The sequence below is a fragment of the Elephantulus edwardii genome, unplaced genomic scaffold, assembly GCF_000299155.1.
Source record: "Elephantulus edwardii isolate Elephantulus edwardi_28Jun2011 unplaced genomic scaffold, EleEdw1.0 scaffold00042, whole genome shotgun sequence".
In the NCBI taxonomy this organism is placed as follows: domain Eukaryota; kingdom Metazoa; phylum Chordata; class Mammalia; order Macroscelidea; family Macroscelididae; genus Elephantulus; species Elephantulus edwardii.
Window position 1 is genome coordinate 12,338,491 of NW_006399792.1, and position 17,070 is coordinate 12,355,560.

A 17,070-nucleotide genomic window follows, 5' to 3' on the forward strand; every position below is an offset into this window, starting at 1 on the left:
TATGTACAGCAGAACACGATGTTGCCCAGTCCTGCACCAGCCTCGACTCACTACCATGCCTGGGCTCAGACTGCAGCTACTGCATCAACACACCGTCCTCTTTTCCGCTGAGCTTATACTTTATTAGGGAGCCATGATGCCCTAATGGCAAGAAGCTACATTGCAATCCCCAAGGCACACAGCTGCCATGCCACCAGCTACGACAGAGAACAACAGGCAATCTCCTGCCATGTGATTGTTTACCCATCTCTGAAAACCCACTGGAAGGTCAGCTATGACTTTCTGACTCTATGATACACACCATCACCACCACACTAAGTATGACATCTTTTCTCCAGGGCCTGACCTCTCCTGATGTTTCCAAAGTATGCAAGAAAAAAGACTTACCATCTTTGTTGCTTTTTGTTGTTGTTGTTGTTTTTACGTGTGTGTGTATACCATCAAATTGGATCTGACTGGTACAGGAGGAAATTGCCCCTTCTCCAGCAGAACATCTGGTGGATTCAAACTGTCATCTTTGCTTTTAAGGAGCATTTTGGCTGCAGTTTTCCCAGGCAATAGTAGTTTCTCCCTACCTCCCTGTATGTGTGTATTTCAATATTTTTTCCACAGTATTAATCGTACTGTGTTGATACTGTGCACAGTGGGTACTGAGGTTCCATTTATGATACCTTCTAAAATGCTCTACTGCATGCCCAAACTTTATAACCTTTTTTCAAACGCAACACAAATGAAACACTTTTAAACAAAATCTTTCTCAATGACAAGTATCAAAAAGTTTAATTAAGCAAATTTTTATTTTCATACTGTATAATAAAAGTTTTCCATTACAGGAGGGAATTGATACAAAATCAGCAAAGCTTATACATTAATAGTGAAGTATCCTTCACAGTTTCAATGCTATATGTCTTTTTTGGTGAATTTGATTAAAAAACCAAATTTCATTTTGCATCTAGTTAATTACAGTATAAAGAAGTGTTTCTTATCATCTAAGGATGAAAATTATTACCATCATAGGGAGGCAACAGTCATTAAATAAATTAAAAGCATCTTTAAAGTTTTTCCATATACATATAATATATATATTTTTAATTGCCACTGACTGTACAAGTATTAAATTCCCAACTAAATCATTTACAGGAACTAGTGGAAAGTTGAAGGGAAGGGTGTTTTTTTTATTATTATTATTATTTAATTATCTGTAAGCTACATTAAAGTACAACTCTTAGAGAGAAAATCTATACAGAGAAGTCACACTTATCCAAGATGTTTTATTTAATCTTACAAAGCAGGTGTTCACAGCTATACCACAACCCAAACTTGACTCAATCAGAAGTCAAAGTCAGAATTAGTTACTTGTTAGAACAGAGAGAAGTGAAAGCAGAAAGACAACACTAAATAATGTAATTATATAGAAACATATTTATAAGTCAGGCTGATCAGTGGCATTTACACACATGATAGCCTCTAATGGGTTCTAGTCAGAAATATTAAGATAAATATCTTAATGAATAAATGACTATCAGTTAATATAAAGCTAGATGAATGTAAAATTTCTCTGGTATGTTGTAGTCCTGAGACCTGGGGAATCTAATTTTCCAGTTTCAATTTTATGTCCCCAAATCCTGTAAATTATATATTTACACAGGTTACATCAAAATACTTACAAAACACTGAATTGCCAACATCAGCAGACCCTGAATCAGAATTCAGCTTTGGGGGGGAAAAAGTCTCTTTTAAAAATCACGACTGTGTTTGTATTTGAGTGCGTTGAGGTCCCACATTTGCAGATGGACAATGAGAGAAGATGAAGATGGGAAGGAGAGAACGGGAGAGAAGGAGGGAAAAGGGAAAAGGGTCAGCGGAGCGAGAGCAAGAGATACTGACTCGTGACTTAGGAAATGGAATTTATAATGTGTCTCATTGTCAAGTTAATATCATGAGAAGTCTAGAAATTTATTAAAGAATCACAAAGAAATGAATATCTAAGAAATTATCAAAATAGTTATTTACCAAATTGTCCAACTATTTAAAATAAAATCGCATTAGATTAGAATATTATTCCTTTACATCAAATTCTTTTTATCACTATAGGAATAAATCTTTCCTACTGATGGCCTCCACCAGTCTGGGACTATTTCCGGGCTGGAAGATAAGTGGAATGGCTGGATTCTGCAAAGGTGCATTTTCTGGTTTGGAGTTGAGTCTAGGGTGTGACTGCTGCTTGCAACAGGGTGTGAGCTGCTTGGATTTGGCCTCTTATTGTGGATCTCCCAAATAAAACAGGCTTGGGAGCAGGAGTGACGGTCTCTTTCAAAAAAAAGCCTGCCTCCAGAAACTCTACGGACTTGAAGATGAAAGTTTTGCATTCAAGACTTTTGTTCATAGAGTCGCTACGGGTCATCTAGGACTCTATGGTACTTAACAATAACAACTGGTGGCCTAGTGGTAAGAAGCTGTGCTGCAATTCTAAAAGCAAGCAGTTCACATCCATCACCTGCTCCATACAAGGATGGGCAATCTCCTCCCAAGTGATTGACTGCATCTGAAAAACCCAATGGAGGGTCAGCTATTGGTCAGTTCTGACTCGATGGTACAACAACACTTACACCATAAAATGGTCTCAATGTAGTAAAGAAACGACTATTACAAATTTCCCCGAAGTAACCACTGGCCCAAATAAGTACTAAGAGATTATCTAAGCTTTCTCACAGTGCTATGATTTTGTCCTATCAATTGCTACTTGAAACAACCTTTAATTATAAAGTACTGGAACATTTTAGTAGTAGGAGTAGTAATTTAGTGGAGTTTTGACCTTTTGACCATTGTTGTGTTGGACTATTGCTGCTCATTTAAAGTGAGCATTGATACAAATGAAAAAAGATTACAGACACTTGTCTCTAAAGTGGCTGAGAATCACCAGTGGGTAGTACTATAGGTTATGCATATTTAGAAAAAATTCAGAATTTAATCAAACTTACTAACAAGGAAAAGTTTGCTCTTACTAAGAGACATTAAAAATGGGATATAGTAATCGTGCTTTGACTCACTTTTAGTATGTAATTTTGCTTTAGCATTTGTAATAAGATTAAAGAATTATTTCATCATTCACCCTTTATGCATCTTTAACATTATACTATAAAAAGGGAGAAAGGATAATGTTAATCCATGGAAACTTGGGCATCAGAACATAATTCATTACATCTATTTCATTCTTGGGAGTTACCACTCATCCAAACCAATCTTCACATGCTTTGAGGTATCAAAGGACTGTTTCTTGTGGCTAGTCTTCTTTTGAGGGGTCTTTAGTAACCTACAATACCTTTTAAATTATAGTAATTGTACCAACCACTGAAATGTAGGATGTGTCTACATTTGGTTGATGAACGAAGATACTTGCAGTTTTTAGATCCATCACAACCACCTTTTCGAAGCAGCTATACAACGAAATCCTACTATTACAATCCCAGCCTTCAGTATCCTAAGGAAGCCGACAGGCTCAATATCCCTCAGTTTCACAATGAAGATACTCAGGAAACATGGTGAACACAGTGCCTTTCACAAAACAGATGCTCAATAAATATTTATTAAATGCCTGACCAAGCATAGAGAGCTTACAGGCAAAGAGAGAACAGAATTCAGTGCCTTCCGATACTTCCCAGCCTCTGAAATAGTTCCATTTACCCACTTATTGCCTTGAAGTTGAAATGGCCTCATTACTAACATTCCAGTTGGATTTCCAAGGGTGTAAATCACACAGGAGACTGCTCATCTTTCTCCCATGGAGCTTTATGCTGATTCAAATTGCCAAGGCATCTCAGCCTTTGATTTAAAAGTTGCAACTCTTCATGGACTATGTCACCACAGGTTCCTCTGAAATAATTTACTTGTCTCCAATAATGAAAAATGACTAAATTGAAAATTAGCATTAACCATAAATGGAAGATCACGAACAATCTATGATCAGAAAACATTTCTGCCACAGAACATTTTCAAGGACAAAAACATAATGGGAGTTTTGTACAAACAAAAAAGGAAAACAAAAGTGTGTCTCTATTATCAAGTCCAATTTTTAGTGGATGACTTTTAGTGAGTTTTACTAAAGTCTACATTCTGTGAGTAAACCCAAAGCCCGGATCCACGTGAAAAAAGTACAAGGACCTGGCTGTGGTTAAAGGATATGATTGAGATTAATCACAAAAATATCTAACAACCCTATCATTTTTAAGCCTTGAACAACTATTGAAAACTTTAAAAATGTAATCCTATCAAGAGAATGGAAAATCAATGGACTCAGGAAGAATTTTTTTTTTTCTTTTATCCAAATCATTATAAATGGCTGTACTTGGAGAAAACAGAACCGCAAACAAGATAGAGGAAAAGAATTACACCTGGGCTTTTGAAAACCCGATTGCTGAGTCCTTTCTCTGAAAGGCAAAGGAATGAAAACAACTATTTCTAATTAAAGTGCTGGATCAAGTGAGAACTTTCCGAATGGATTCTTAAATCACTTTTGGTAAAGCTCTTGTAGTCATATTGGGCTTGCCAGTATATGAAACTAAATACAACAGAATCCTGTCCCTAGCTAATAAAAAGAAAAAAAACGACCCCTCTCCGCCAAAACCAACACACCAATCAACATCTCAAACATGTTAAGCAAACCTTCTTACAAAGGACAGGTGAGTTTGCACATACTGACACATATATGTACATATACATAACACACATTTTACTAAAATATCACACACCGATTTATGGAGGAAAAACATGAATAATCAGGACTGGCAAAACTTTTAAAAGAAACAATAAAGTCTACTGAATTAGAGAGCACTTTCTGAGTTGCTCAAGAATCTCAGGCAGTAAGCTTATCGACAAACATAAAATTACTGTCAATTTCCCTTCAGTTGTTGGATAAGTAGAGATAAATGATAAGATATTGCTATTTTCCTCATCTATTTTGAAAGCCCATTATAAAAATAGGTCAGTGTACTCCAGCAGTTCTGAAAACAGTTTGAGTGATAGTCATTTTTGTGTGATTAAAAAAAAATTGAAAACCATATTTAGTAAAATCTTGCATTTAGTTAGATTCAGAGGTTGAGGGGTAAGTAAGTACAGTCCATTTCTCCTTGGTAGAAATCTTCAGTCTATTGCTCATTATCTTTTAACTATATACATTTAAAAAAAAATCTTTTGGAACAAAATACATTGGCAGTGCAAAAAAGAAAGTTCATAAAAATAATGATTGAATTAAGCATTGCAATGAGTTCTGTGCAAGGTTATCTGCAAGCACAAGACTCTACAGTCATGTTAGGGTAAACTTTAAGCACCACATTCTTATTTTCATCAAAGAATAAGATACTGAGTGAGGACATCTTTTCTGGCACGCAGCAAGGCTCAGGAATCCCAGGAACGACTCCCACAGCTCTCACTATGCTCTGGATGGTAGCATGATTGGACGGCTTCAAAGACTAGAAAAAAAGAAATGGAAGAGGGACACATATATTAGATGTAACTGTGTTCAACTCCTCAAACATAAATGCTCATATCATGAAATAATTTAAAATATTTTATCGTTGTTATTACATCTGTTATACATTCAGCTCAATATCCTATTTCACCATCACTGAAATTATTATAATTTATTAAATGTATGCTATTATTCAATACTGTATCTCAAATCCTTGTGGCAAAATTGCCATTTCTTATTTTACAGAGAAGGAAAAAGGCAAAGCCTTATACGACATGTTGATGTCAGGCAGCTGGTAAGTGGTAGAGTAAATTATTTTACTTATTTGGTCTCTAATAATGAATATTTCAACTATAAACAATTCATTATACTCAGAACTAGAGAAAATTAATATACTCTAGGATGTTTTTAAAAAAAGATATTGTTGAAAAACATTCGTTCTTGACCCTGTGATAACCATAATCTCCCTGTTAATGAAGATACTTGAGTTTATTGTTACAGCGATATTTATATTTTGTTAAAAATCAGTGCTGTACATGTGGCACTGATTTGCTTGGTAGCCATCAAGAGATGAATTGGATTCAACTCAGAGGTCCAAACTAGGGCTACAAAGATCACACCATTAACCACTGGAGGTCACTGTTGCTCCTTGGGTTTGACCATAAATTTCAGAGGCTTCAGTATTGTAAAAGTGGGTCAAATCTCCTGGGGAATAGCCTAGGGTGCCCAAGGTTATCAAAAACATGACAGAATTTCTGCAGTAAAATGCTTTTTCAGAGAAAAATGCTAAATGAGACCATTACCCATACAATGGACATGGTTTTATGTAAATAGCACTAAAAAGCTAAGCCATTGTATGTAAAATTATTGTAGCCTAGGATGTTCAAGGTATGAGGAAGTGATAAGAAGAGAGACCATGTTCTGATGGTATAATCTGTAGGGAGTTGTCTTAAAGGTGACTTTCCTGTTGGTTCAAATCCACCAAGGGCTCCTTTGTGAGAAAATGAGGAGTCTCTTCCCATGCAATTAAGAGCCTCTACAAACCAGCTGGAGGATCAGTTATGAGTGGGTTCTGACACAATGGCCGTGAGCTTGAGTTATACAGCAACAGCACGGTACCTAAAATCATTGCGGCCTGGATGTTCAAGAATTATGGACGTGGTAAAATGAGACTGCCACACAGATCAGTATCCATTTTCTTGTCAATACGTCCTTTGGGCAGGTGAAATCAGTTCTGTTTAAAGCACACTGGGAAAGAGCACTTTGGTAGCGTGCCTGCGATCACATGTAACTTAGAAGTGGGATTTACACCAAACGCTGGCTTTTCAAGTTCTGGATTTGGAGCCATGTTTTCATGGTTCAGAGGCACCTCTGCCCCAATAAATTGGTATTTTAATTTTATACTCCTAAAACTCTTAGCATGGGAAACTGGAAAATGTGAAAAGTTTAAGTGCCCATACAAGGCAAGGCAGAAGGAAATGCTAGAAGTTAGTTAATTATAAAAATGGGGCACTCTTGGCAAAACAGGAGTTAGGTTCCAATATGATTTACTTCATCATATCCTTGAATTCCGATGAAAAAAAATATTTGTAACTTCTCAAGCATATTCTTACTAGGGAAAAGTAATTAAAAAGTATATCTTAATGATTGAGAGCGGTTTTTTACTTTTTTTTTCTTTCTGGAAGGTTATAGGCCGAAAAGAGGCTAACTTCCAATTAATTAATATTGTAAAGCAGGGCTTTTTACCCTTGCAGAAAGGAAATCTGTGATCTTTTATATAGCATGTATGGTAGCCTAGTGTTAAACAGTCACACAGTCAACCAAAGGCAGGTGGTTCCAATCTACCAGCTGCTCTTTGTAAGGAAGGTGAACAACTTCCTCTTATTAGATTGACAGCTTCTTAAAATCCACTGGACTGTTCTGTCTGGACACACAAAACAATACCATATAATTAATAAAATTTGTGTAACTGAGATAAACAGCAACTCATATTATGATAAAGCCAAATAGTTCCTGTTTGCTATTTTACCTGCTGTGATTGCTGTTTGCCAGTGAGGTGGAACTAACCCATAATTGACCCTCCAGTGCATTTTCAGAGGCAGTTAATTGCTTGGGAGGAGACTGCCTATCTTTCTTCTGCAGAGCAGTTGGATTCAAACCACGTGCCTTGAGGATTGCTGCACAGCTTGTTACCATTAGGACACCAGAGTCCCTGGCAATTGGCTTGCTACTTTACCTGAGTCCCTGGTAAATGATGGCACAAATGGTTATGTGCTAGGCTACTAATTATAAACTTTGGAAGTTCAAACCCAGAAAAAAATCTTGGAAGAAAAAGTCTAGAAATCTACTTCAATAGGTCATTTATAAAAGTCTTACAGAGTGAAATTCTTCTCTGAAGCCATTAATCATAACTGATTCAATGGTAATTCTTGTTGTCCCTTTTTGTTTTGGATATATTATCAACATAGTTGATCCTTGACCCCTTTGAGGATAGAGGTGCTGATCTCTGTTGTATTGAAAAAATGGTTTACAGTAGACCCTTGAACAATAGGGATTTGAAATGCAGAGGCCCATTTATATGCAGATTTTTCTCCTTCCCATTTGCCATGAGCTCAAATGTAGTGAGTATTTGCTTAAAATGCGATGTGGCACTAATCACATCTGCGTGAGCAGTTCATCTGTCCAGTACATTGTACGCTAGAGATGAACCGTTCATTTGGAGATGATTAGTGTCACATGATTCTAGAGCACACTGCAATAGCAACAGGCAGGGTCGGGGGGTTGGGGGCAGCACAGGGATCCATATATAAGTGGGGTTGAGTAATTCAAACCACTGTTGTTTGAGTCAACTGTATGGTTAATTGCTAAAGAAAATTTTGGTGGCCATCTACTTTTCTCTAGTGATTGGAAGTTATTCTAAAAACCACTAATCCAAACAGCTTTGTGTAGAACTCAAAAGGTGTTTCTTTTCTTTTTTTTTTAACCCTTGGCTTCCATCATACTATTATGTTAGTGTTAACATTTCAATAACTCGTATAACATTAAATTTCATACAAAGTATGTCTATTTAACTAGAGGCCAGGAGTGAAAACTACTGCTTTGCATCAAAGTTTACCAGTGCCTAGGGCAGTGCACACACCAGGCACTGAATAAACGGAATTGCAGAATCGTGAAATACTTACAAGAAATCACATACCCTCCATTTTACTACTTCTGTGGAAATAATTCTCCATCAACAAAAATAAAAAGATTCTGTTCAAATGACCCAGCATAGATATGGAAAATATTCATGGTGTTTCCTAGGAAAATTCCTGTCTTTTCTATTTTATTTTTTTTAAAACTCCAACTCACAAATGATAGATTCAGAAACTATGACTAGTCTCTGGAGGGCTCAATGGAATTCAGGCACAAGCCCCAATTCTGGGGTGGTATGTCTTATCAGAGGCTTTTCCACTCTTCTGGGAGTTTCGACTCTGTTTTCTCACTGTGAATCTTCTGATCAAGCTGACATTATCAGAACTTAAGTCATGCACAAAAGCTCCAGGCAGTAATTTGATGGTTTGAAGTATACTGTTAGTCCATAATTGATTTTTTTTTGTTCAAATCTTATTCTATGACTTTTAAAATTATTAAACAAATACATCAATCACTTATATAATCCTGTGCTAACTTCCTGAAGAATCTCTCTTTTCAAAGTTAAAACATGACTTCAGTACAGTTAGGTAATTCAGTATATTAAGGCCCCAGGTGTGGGCCTGTCTTCTAGTTTAGACATTGGTTTTTAAACACACTCAATAGTGCCATACAAGGAAGGTCAAACAATCAGCTACCATATTGGATTGCTGCTGCTGTTGTACAGTGTCGCACTGGAACTGACCCATAGCTGACCCTCCAGCAGGTTTTCAGAGGCAGTTAATCACACAGGAGGAGACTGCCCATCCTTCTCCCTTGGAGCAGCCGGTGACCTGGAATCGTGTGCCTTCAGGATTGCAGCACAGCTTCTAGCCACTATGCCATGAGACTCATTCCCTACTGGGTACAGACAGAAAAACCCCTATGTAGCAGTTTTACTCTGCAATAAATAGGGTTGTCAAGAACAAGAATCAATCCCTACCAAAGGGCTTTTTGATCGGTATTCAGTATATCAAAATATAATTTGTTAGTTTCTTATTTAGACTGTATCTTCAGACCAAAAGTTGCAACTAGATATTAGGGAAATAATTTGAAGTATATATCACATATCATGTAGCATTTATAAAGATAAATTTCTGCTTACAAGACAATACCTGGTTTAAAGTATTTAGATCCTTTTCTGCATATTTCTGTCTTTGCTATTCCTAGCTTTTCCATCATTCCTTGCAAAAGAGAATTTCATTCCTTTAATCCTCATTGGTTGTCTTGGATCGCTGTCAGCTACAATAGCTGCATCATTTTCATCTGCAATCTCTGTTTTCCATCTCCTCCAAGGTGGTGAGGGGAGGCAAAGGCTTAGAATTTGGCTTTGGTTTTAGGGATATTTTTCATCTCATGGCAGAGTTCCAGGACTCTTACCCTGGGAGAACAGACTGGCCATAAGTGCTAGAAATCAGAAAAACCCAAACTGCTAGGTCTGTGAATGAAATCTACAGTGGTTAGGCCCATACCTGCCAAGCTGCTGCATATGATGTCCTCAAGTTGCATTTGATTACAAATGCATTAGCAGGGGAGAGAGTATGTCATCAGTTAAGAACTTTCATTCCTGACCTGGGCCATGGGGTTTTGCTCCACACTATTCCAGTTCAGCCCACATGGGTGTGATAGCCCAGAAACTATCTAATTGAAATCAGTGAAAGGGCAAAGCCTGGAATTTGGGAAAGGCAGAGCGCAGCTGTTCTGAATTACAGAACAGGTTGTTGGCTTTTGCAGACGAAGAGCCTGACCATATAGAGCAGGCTTCACTTAGGAGGCCAATGAGAAGCAGGGCCAACAGAGAAGTCTAGCCCGAGAGAGCTTTTGCTCTAGGGCAAAATGTATATCTACAGTCTGAAAGTTCTTTGGCACTTCAATTATTCCACATGTGTTTATAGTGATCTGGTTAGGGACCTTTATTTTTCTGTTTCTCAGGCCGTATTTTTATTTATATAGTTATTCTGCTTACTATATTAGACAATGTACTGGTAACCATAATGCTTATTAATTACCTCTAACATAGCATCTTCACATTGTTTCCTATTTCCCATCTTGTCAGATACGGTACCATCAGAAAGACACAAAACTTGGAAGATTTAAGAGGGACTTTAAAGGTTAAGCATATCCTCATAAGGTGATGAGAGATTGAGAACTCCATGTAACAGCCAAACTTCCACTCTCAACTTGGCAAAAGTAAATCTGAAGCTTAGAGAAAAAACTCCACACATACCCCTGTTATGTCTCCCTAGTGTCCTGGTGCCAGTCCAAGTTTTGACAACTACCAGGATGGGTTCAGCTGTGGTGCAACTGATGCACTCCTGATTTTGTTACTCTCCAAAAGAAAGCTTACTGGAAGAGTCTGTGGGCTTCTGAACCTTCAGGAAGGATTCTATTTTAGGGTCTGTGATAAAAAAAGGACTGAGGAAATTTAGAAAACTATAAATGCCTTAAGGATTTAGTCTTTTGATATCTTCCCCTACATAGTCTTTCTTAAGTCTTCTACATTTAATGTTCTATTCTGTTGCTCTCAACACAGCCATAAATAAAAATGTCAATTAGAAATAATTATTGAGTGTTGACTAAAGGTCAGATGATCTACAATCTCAACCAATTCTTACATTGCTTCTATAGTCTATACACTATTATTTTATCATTTACTGTTCTGTTTTTGATGATTGCTGTCGAGTTGAGCACGACTCACAGCGAACCAATGAACAAAAGACCTAAAGCCTTGCTGTAACTATTGACATTTATCAAAGTTCATAGAGTTTCCTGAGGAATGTTGTCTAGAAAGAGGAAAGGGAGCAATGATGGCCTAGTGGTAAGAAGTTGTACTGCAATCCCGAAGCATGCAGTTCAAATCGGCCTGCTGATCCCAGGAGAGGGATGGGCAATTTCCTCCTATGCAATTAGCTGCTTCTAAAAACCCGCTGGAGGGTCAGCTATGGGTCAGTTCCGATTTGAAAGTACACAACAACAGCACCCACTTTAAAGATAAGGAAACAAACAGGAATAATTTCCCAAGGATCTGTATCTGGTAAATGGTAGAATCAAGATTCACATGAAAAGACCCTCAACCAAATGCAAAGTATGGACTGTGAACCAGCAGCATCAGCACCCCCTAGGAACATATTAGAGATTCAGAATCAGAGCTTCCATTCCCAGAACCACTAGATCAGAGCCTACAAAGTAACACGATCTCTAGAAATGGGTATGTACATTCTAATTTTAAAAATGCTTGAATACACACACCAGAACAACTTCCTGATAACAAAAGCTGAAACATGAAGTAAAAGTCACACACAGAGAATGTCAAATACATCCAGAATATGGATCATTGAGGAAACATACCAAGAGTGTACCGAAAGGTGACAGAAGATGCAGACCATGATCAGCAGGAAACATTTTCATGGACTGACTGATCTACTTTCTGAAATGGAGCACCATGGCCACTTGGGGACCATATAGAACTATCATCTAGAGTGAAGAACTCAAGAAAGAAATGGGAAAGAGTGCACGGCTATTGAAAGAGCTTAACGGGCACACAACCCCAGAAAGAAATGACAAGGTGAGTAGGGGGTTGTCAGGAATAGAGAACCCGTATTGGTGGTGGGTGCATAAATGAGCCATAGATTAGTAATCAAGGAACCACAGGAAAGTACTATCTGGAGCTAGTGAAATGGACTGAGTAACAGGAACCTTAATGAAAGAGAAAGTGTAGGTAGAGAGCACATAATCACCAGGCAATAAAGGAAAGCAGCAGAGGGATGAGTGGGTACTCTAGCCCCTCAAGTGGTGGAGAGCACATGTTCCCACATACTTGCCCATCTACTTTCCGTTCTTCCCACATTTTATTATTCCTTACCTGTCAAGTAGTGGTGGCTGCACATTCCTACATACTAATCACACTGCCTGCTAGGAAGCGCTTATGGCCCAATGGTAAGAAGCTGTGCTGCCAACCTGAAGGCATGTGGTTCAAATCCACTAGCTGCTCCATGGGAGAAAAATGGGCAATTTCCTCCCATGAGATTTACTGCCCTCTGAAACCCACTGGAGGGTCAGCTATAGGTTGGTTCAGACTCAGTTGCACGTTAACAACAGTAACAATCATTCTGCCTCCAAGTCCCCACCCCTGATGTAGCAAGTGGCAGTGATATGCTCTCTTAATCCCTTCAACCACACCCCCTGACTAGGCTAGGCAGAGAAACACACTCTTATGCCTCCCTAGCCCATCTTCTCCCAGGCCTGATGACCTGGTGAGGAGCAGAGAGAAAGAGGTTCTTTGATACCCTAACCATCCATCTCAAGAACAGTGCAAAGCACACAGTTGTGTACCCACACACATGCCAGCTTCCTCTACTCACCAATCTGGCAAACACAGTAGAAACCACTCTTGCTTCTGTTACTCATCCACTATATTGCTGCCCTGCCTATGGGACAAGTGGCCACGCCTGCACACATGACACTACACTGATGACAGAAAGTGAAAACTGCTCAACTAATCTGCCTTCGGCCACCCTACACAACCAGTGAGGAGGTGTTTGCACTAACACTGTCAGCTGCTGCACTACTCACCGAGATACCAGCAATAAGCACACCAGTGCAGCCAGAGTAGTGACTACCATAGCATGTCCATTTTGCCCACTTGACATATCAAAACAAACAAAAAATATCAGGGTCAAGCAGGTAAATGTATAATCAATCCATCAAAAAAGTAATTATTCAGTGCCTCGGATCCAACAGAAAATACCAAATCATACACTGATGGTTTAAACAAGTGACCAAAACCAAGAGACTGAAAATCTTCCTCAGAAAGAAATAGCAACAAAAACATGTAATACAGAACAAAGAGATATGTCTTGGAGAAGGTGCAGCCAGAGTGCTCCCTGGAGGTGAAGATGGTAACGCTTTGTCTCACATACTTGGGCATATTGCTAAAAGAGGCTGTTCTTTGGAAAGGGACATTATTCTTGGGAAGGTGGAGGGGTATTGAAGGAGAGGAAGACCCTCAACCAAGTGGACTAACACAGTGCAGCAATGGGCTTGAGTGTGCTAGAAATTGTGAGGATGGCACAGGATGGGACAAGGTTTAGACCTACTATTCATAGGGTCTGTGTGAATTGTTTTCAACTTGATAGCACCTAACAACAACAATCTGTCCTCAGGGATTTATCCCTTGGGGAAAAAAAGCCCAAATTATGTGAGATACAGTCACATCCCTCAGTAAGAAGTGTTTTGGCTGAAATTCCTCCAAGACTTGTTTCATCTTTTGCCAAGCCAGACTTTTGCCAATCCATACTCTTTGCCAACATTCCAATTTAAAGGCATCAATATTTTTAATTCTTCACTACCCAGCGTCAACATACATATAACAGGACTAAAAATACAATGACTTTGTTTAGGCACATCTTAATTAAAGTGGTATTCTTCCTCTCTAACACTTTAAAGAGGTCTTTTGCAGCATATTTTGCCCAATGAAATATGCTGATTTCCTGAATTGTGTAACATGAGTATTGATTGTGTATTAAAGAACCCATGTTACTCTTTATTGGTTCATTGCTGATAAAATAAACTGTACATAAAAAATCCACAACCAAATACAAAGTAAGTTATATAATAACTGAATCACTAAGATAACATAAGGGTGCTCGCGTGGCTTAGTAGTGTGGAATTGCACTATTAACCCAAAGGCACAAGGTTTGAATCCACCAGATGCTCCATGAGAGAAAGATGGGCAATCACTTCCAGTGTCGTTAACTGCCTCTGAAAACCTGCTGGAGGCTTAGCTATGAGTTGGTCTCCAAACTACAATACTCAACAACAACAACAAGATAACAATCAATACTAAATCATTGCATAGCCAATGCCAAAGCTCTAAAATTCATAAACTAAAAATATTAACAGCCTGATAACGGAAATTTTTAAACAATTATAATAGTGGATCTGAACATTCACTTTGATAATGGATAGAAAAATAACACAGAAAATAATCAAACACACTGAAAACCTAATTAACACCAAAAACCAACTCAGCCTCATATATATGTAAAACACAACACTAAAAAGCAAATCAATACACATTCTTTTCCATTACACATGCATCATTTTTTGGAACAGATCACATCTACATTTACTGAGCAAATTTAAAAACGTCAAAAAATATAAAGCATCTTCTCTGGTCCCAACACTATAAAATTAGTAACAGGAAGAGAAATAAAAATAACACCATAATAGAAACTGAATAACAAACTACCTAAAAATTAGTGGGAACCAAAAGAAATGAAAAATAAAATTTAAAAAATACCTAGAATAAAATATGAGTGAAAACAACAGACTAAAATCTCGGTGGCACAGAAAAAGCAGCACTTTAGGTTGTTGTTGTTATTAGGTGCCATTAAGTTCAGTGTGACTCACAGTGACCCTAAGAGCAAAAAATCTGAAACCAGTTCAGCCCTGTGCCATACTCGCAATTCCTGACATACAAGAGCTCATTACAGCAGTCACCTTGTCAATATACCTGGTTGAGGGTCTTCCTCTCCTTCACCAACCCTCCACCCTTCCCAGAATCATGTCCTTCTCCAAGGGATAGCCCCTTCTAACAGCATGCCCAAAGTATGTGAGGCAAAAATCTCATCATTCTTGCCTCCAAAGAACACTCTAGCTGCATACTCTGCAAGACATATCCATTTATTTTGTTGGCCGCCCATGGAATGTTCAGTGATCTTCTTCAACACTACAGCTCAAAGGCATCAATTCTTTTTCTGTCATCCTTATTCACTTTCCAGGTCTCAGATGCATAGCTAGTAATTGGAAAAACCATGGCCTGAACCAGATGCACCTTAGTTCTCAAACTGACACCACTGCTGCTCAATAATTTGAAAAGGTCCCTACCTGTAGATTTTCCTATTGCAATGCATCTCCTTACTTCCTGACTGCTAGTACCAAGGGTATTAACTGTGGATCCAAGCAAGATGAAGCTATTAAAAATGTCAATCTCTTATTAATCCATTATGGCATGGCCTATTGGTCCAGTGGTAAGAATCTTTGTTTTCTTTATATTGAGACACAATCCATAGTGAAGGTTGTATTCCTTGATCTTTTGCAACAAGTGCTTCAAATCCTCCTCACTTCGAGCAAGCAAGGTTGTGCTACTTGCATAACACAGGTTATTAATGAGTCTCCTTTGAATCCTGATGCCATACTTCTCTTCAGAGTATAGCTTCTCAGATAATTTGCTCAGTATATAGATTGAACAGGTATGGAGACAGAATATATCCCTGATGCACACTCCCTTCACAATTCCAAAGCATGCAGTGCTCCGCTGTTCTGTTCACAAAACAGCCTCCTGGTCCATAAGTTCCTCATGAGCACAATCATGTGCTCTGGATTTCCCATTCTTCTCAATGTCAGTCACAACTTGTCAAGAGCCACACCATTAAATGTCTTTGAGTAGTCAATAAAGCAATTTTTGTTAATAAAATAGACATTCTTCTGGTATGCCTTACTTTCATCCAGGATCCACCTGACATAAACAATGATATCCCTGGTGGCACAGCCTCTTCTAAATCCTGTTTAGCAATTCCCTATCTATGTACTGTTCCAGCCATTTTTTAATAATCTTCAACAGTATTTTGCTAGCATGTGATATCAATGATATTGTTCGATAATTTCCACATTCAGTTGGATCACCCTTCTTGGGAATAGGAACAACTAATAGGGACCTCTTCCAATCCATTTGCCAGACAGCCTATCTCCAAATTTCCTGGCATAGATGGGTGAGTTCATCCAAGGCTGTATCTTTTAACTGAAACAAGTCAATTGGTATCTCATTGATTCCTGGGCAGTGCTACTTCCTCTTTCATTAGCATTGGCTCCTGTTCATATGGTACTTCCTGAAATTTTTCAGTGTCAATTGGTTCTTTCTGGTACAGTGACTGACTCTGTGTATTCCCTCCTTCATCATTTTATGCTTTCCAGGTCATTAAAAGAATCGCCCATAGCCTCTTTCAGCATCGTGACATGAGGTCTAAATTTGTTTTTCATTTCTTTCAGCTTGAGAAATGCAGAGCGAGTTCTTCCTTTCTATTCTCCAATTCCAGCTCTATGTACATCCCACTATAATACTTTGCTTTGTCCTCCCAAGCTGCCCTTTGAAACTGTCTGTTCAGCTCTTTTACTTCGACATGTATTTCTTCAGATTTGGCTTCCTGATGTTCCAGTGCAATCTTTAGAGTCTATTCTGAAATCCATCTATTTTTTTAGGAATTGGCAGATACAGAGGAATTTAAAGAAATAACATATGAGCAAGAGCCTATGGTGATGAAGGAAGAAGTTCAGGCTGCTTTGAAGGAAATAGCAAAAAATAAGGCCCCAGGAATAGATGGTATACCAATTGAAGTATTTCAGATAACAGATGTTGCCCTGGATGTGCTCAC

At 38.3% G+C, this 17,070-nt stretch overlaps 1 protein-coding gene across 1 annotated transcript in view; it reads right to left on the reverse strand.

Moving 5' to 3' along the window:
• Nucleotides 1–5,241: 5,241 nt before the first annotated feature.
• The window catches only part of BMP3 (bone morphogenetic protein 3), a 40,499-nt gene continuing 28,670 nt past the window's right edge, over nt 5,242–17,070 (reverse strand). The window contains exon 3 of the mRNA XM_006885287.1: nt 5,242–5,468. Coding sequence (XP_006885349.1) covers nt 5,277–5,468 — 192 coding nt within the window. The 3' untranslated portion in view covers nt 5,242–5,276. The remainder of the gene's footprint in view (nt 5,469–17,070) is intronic.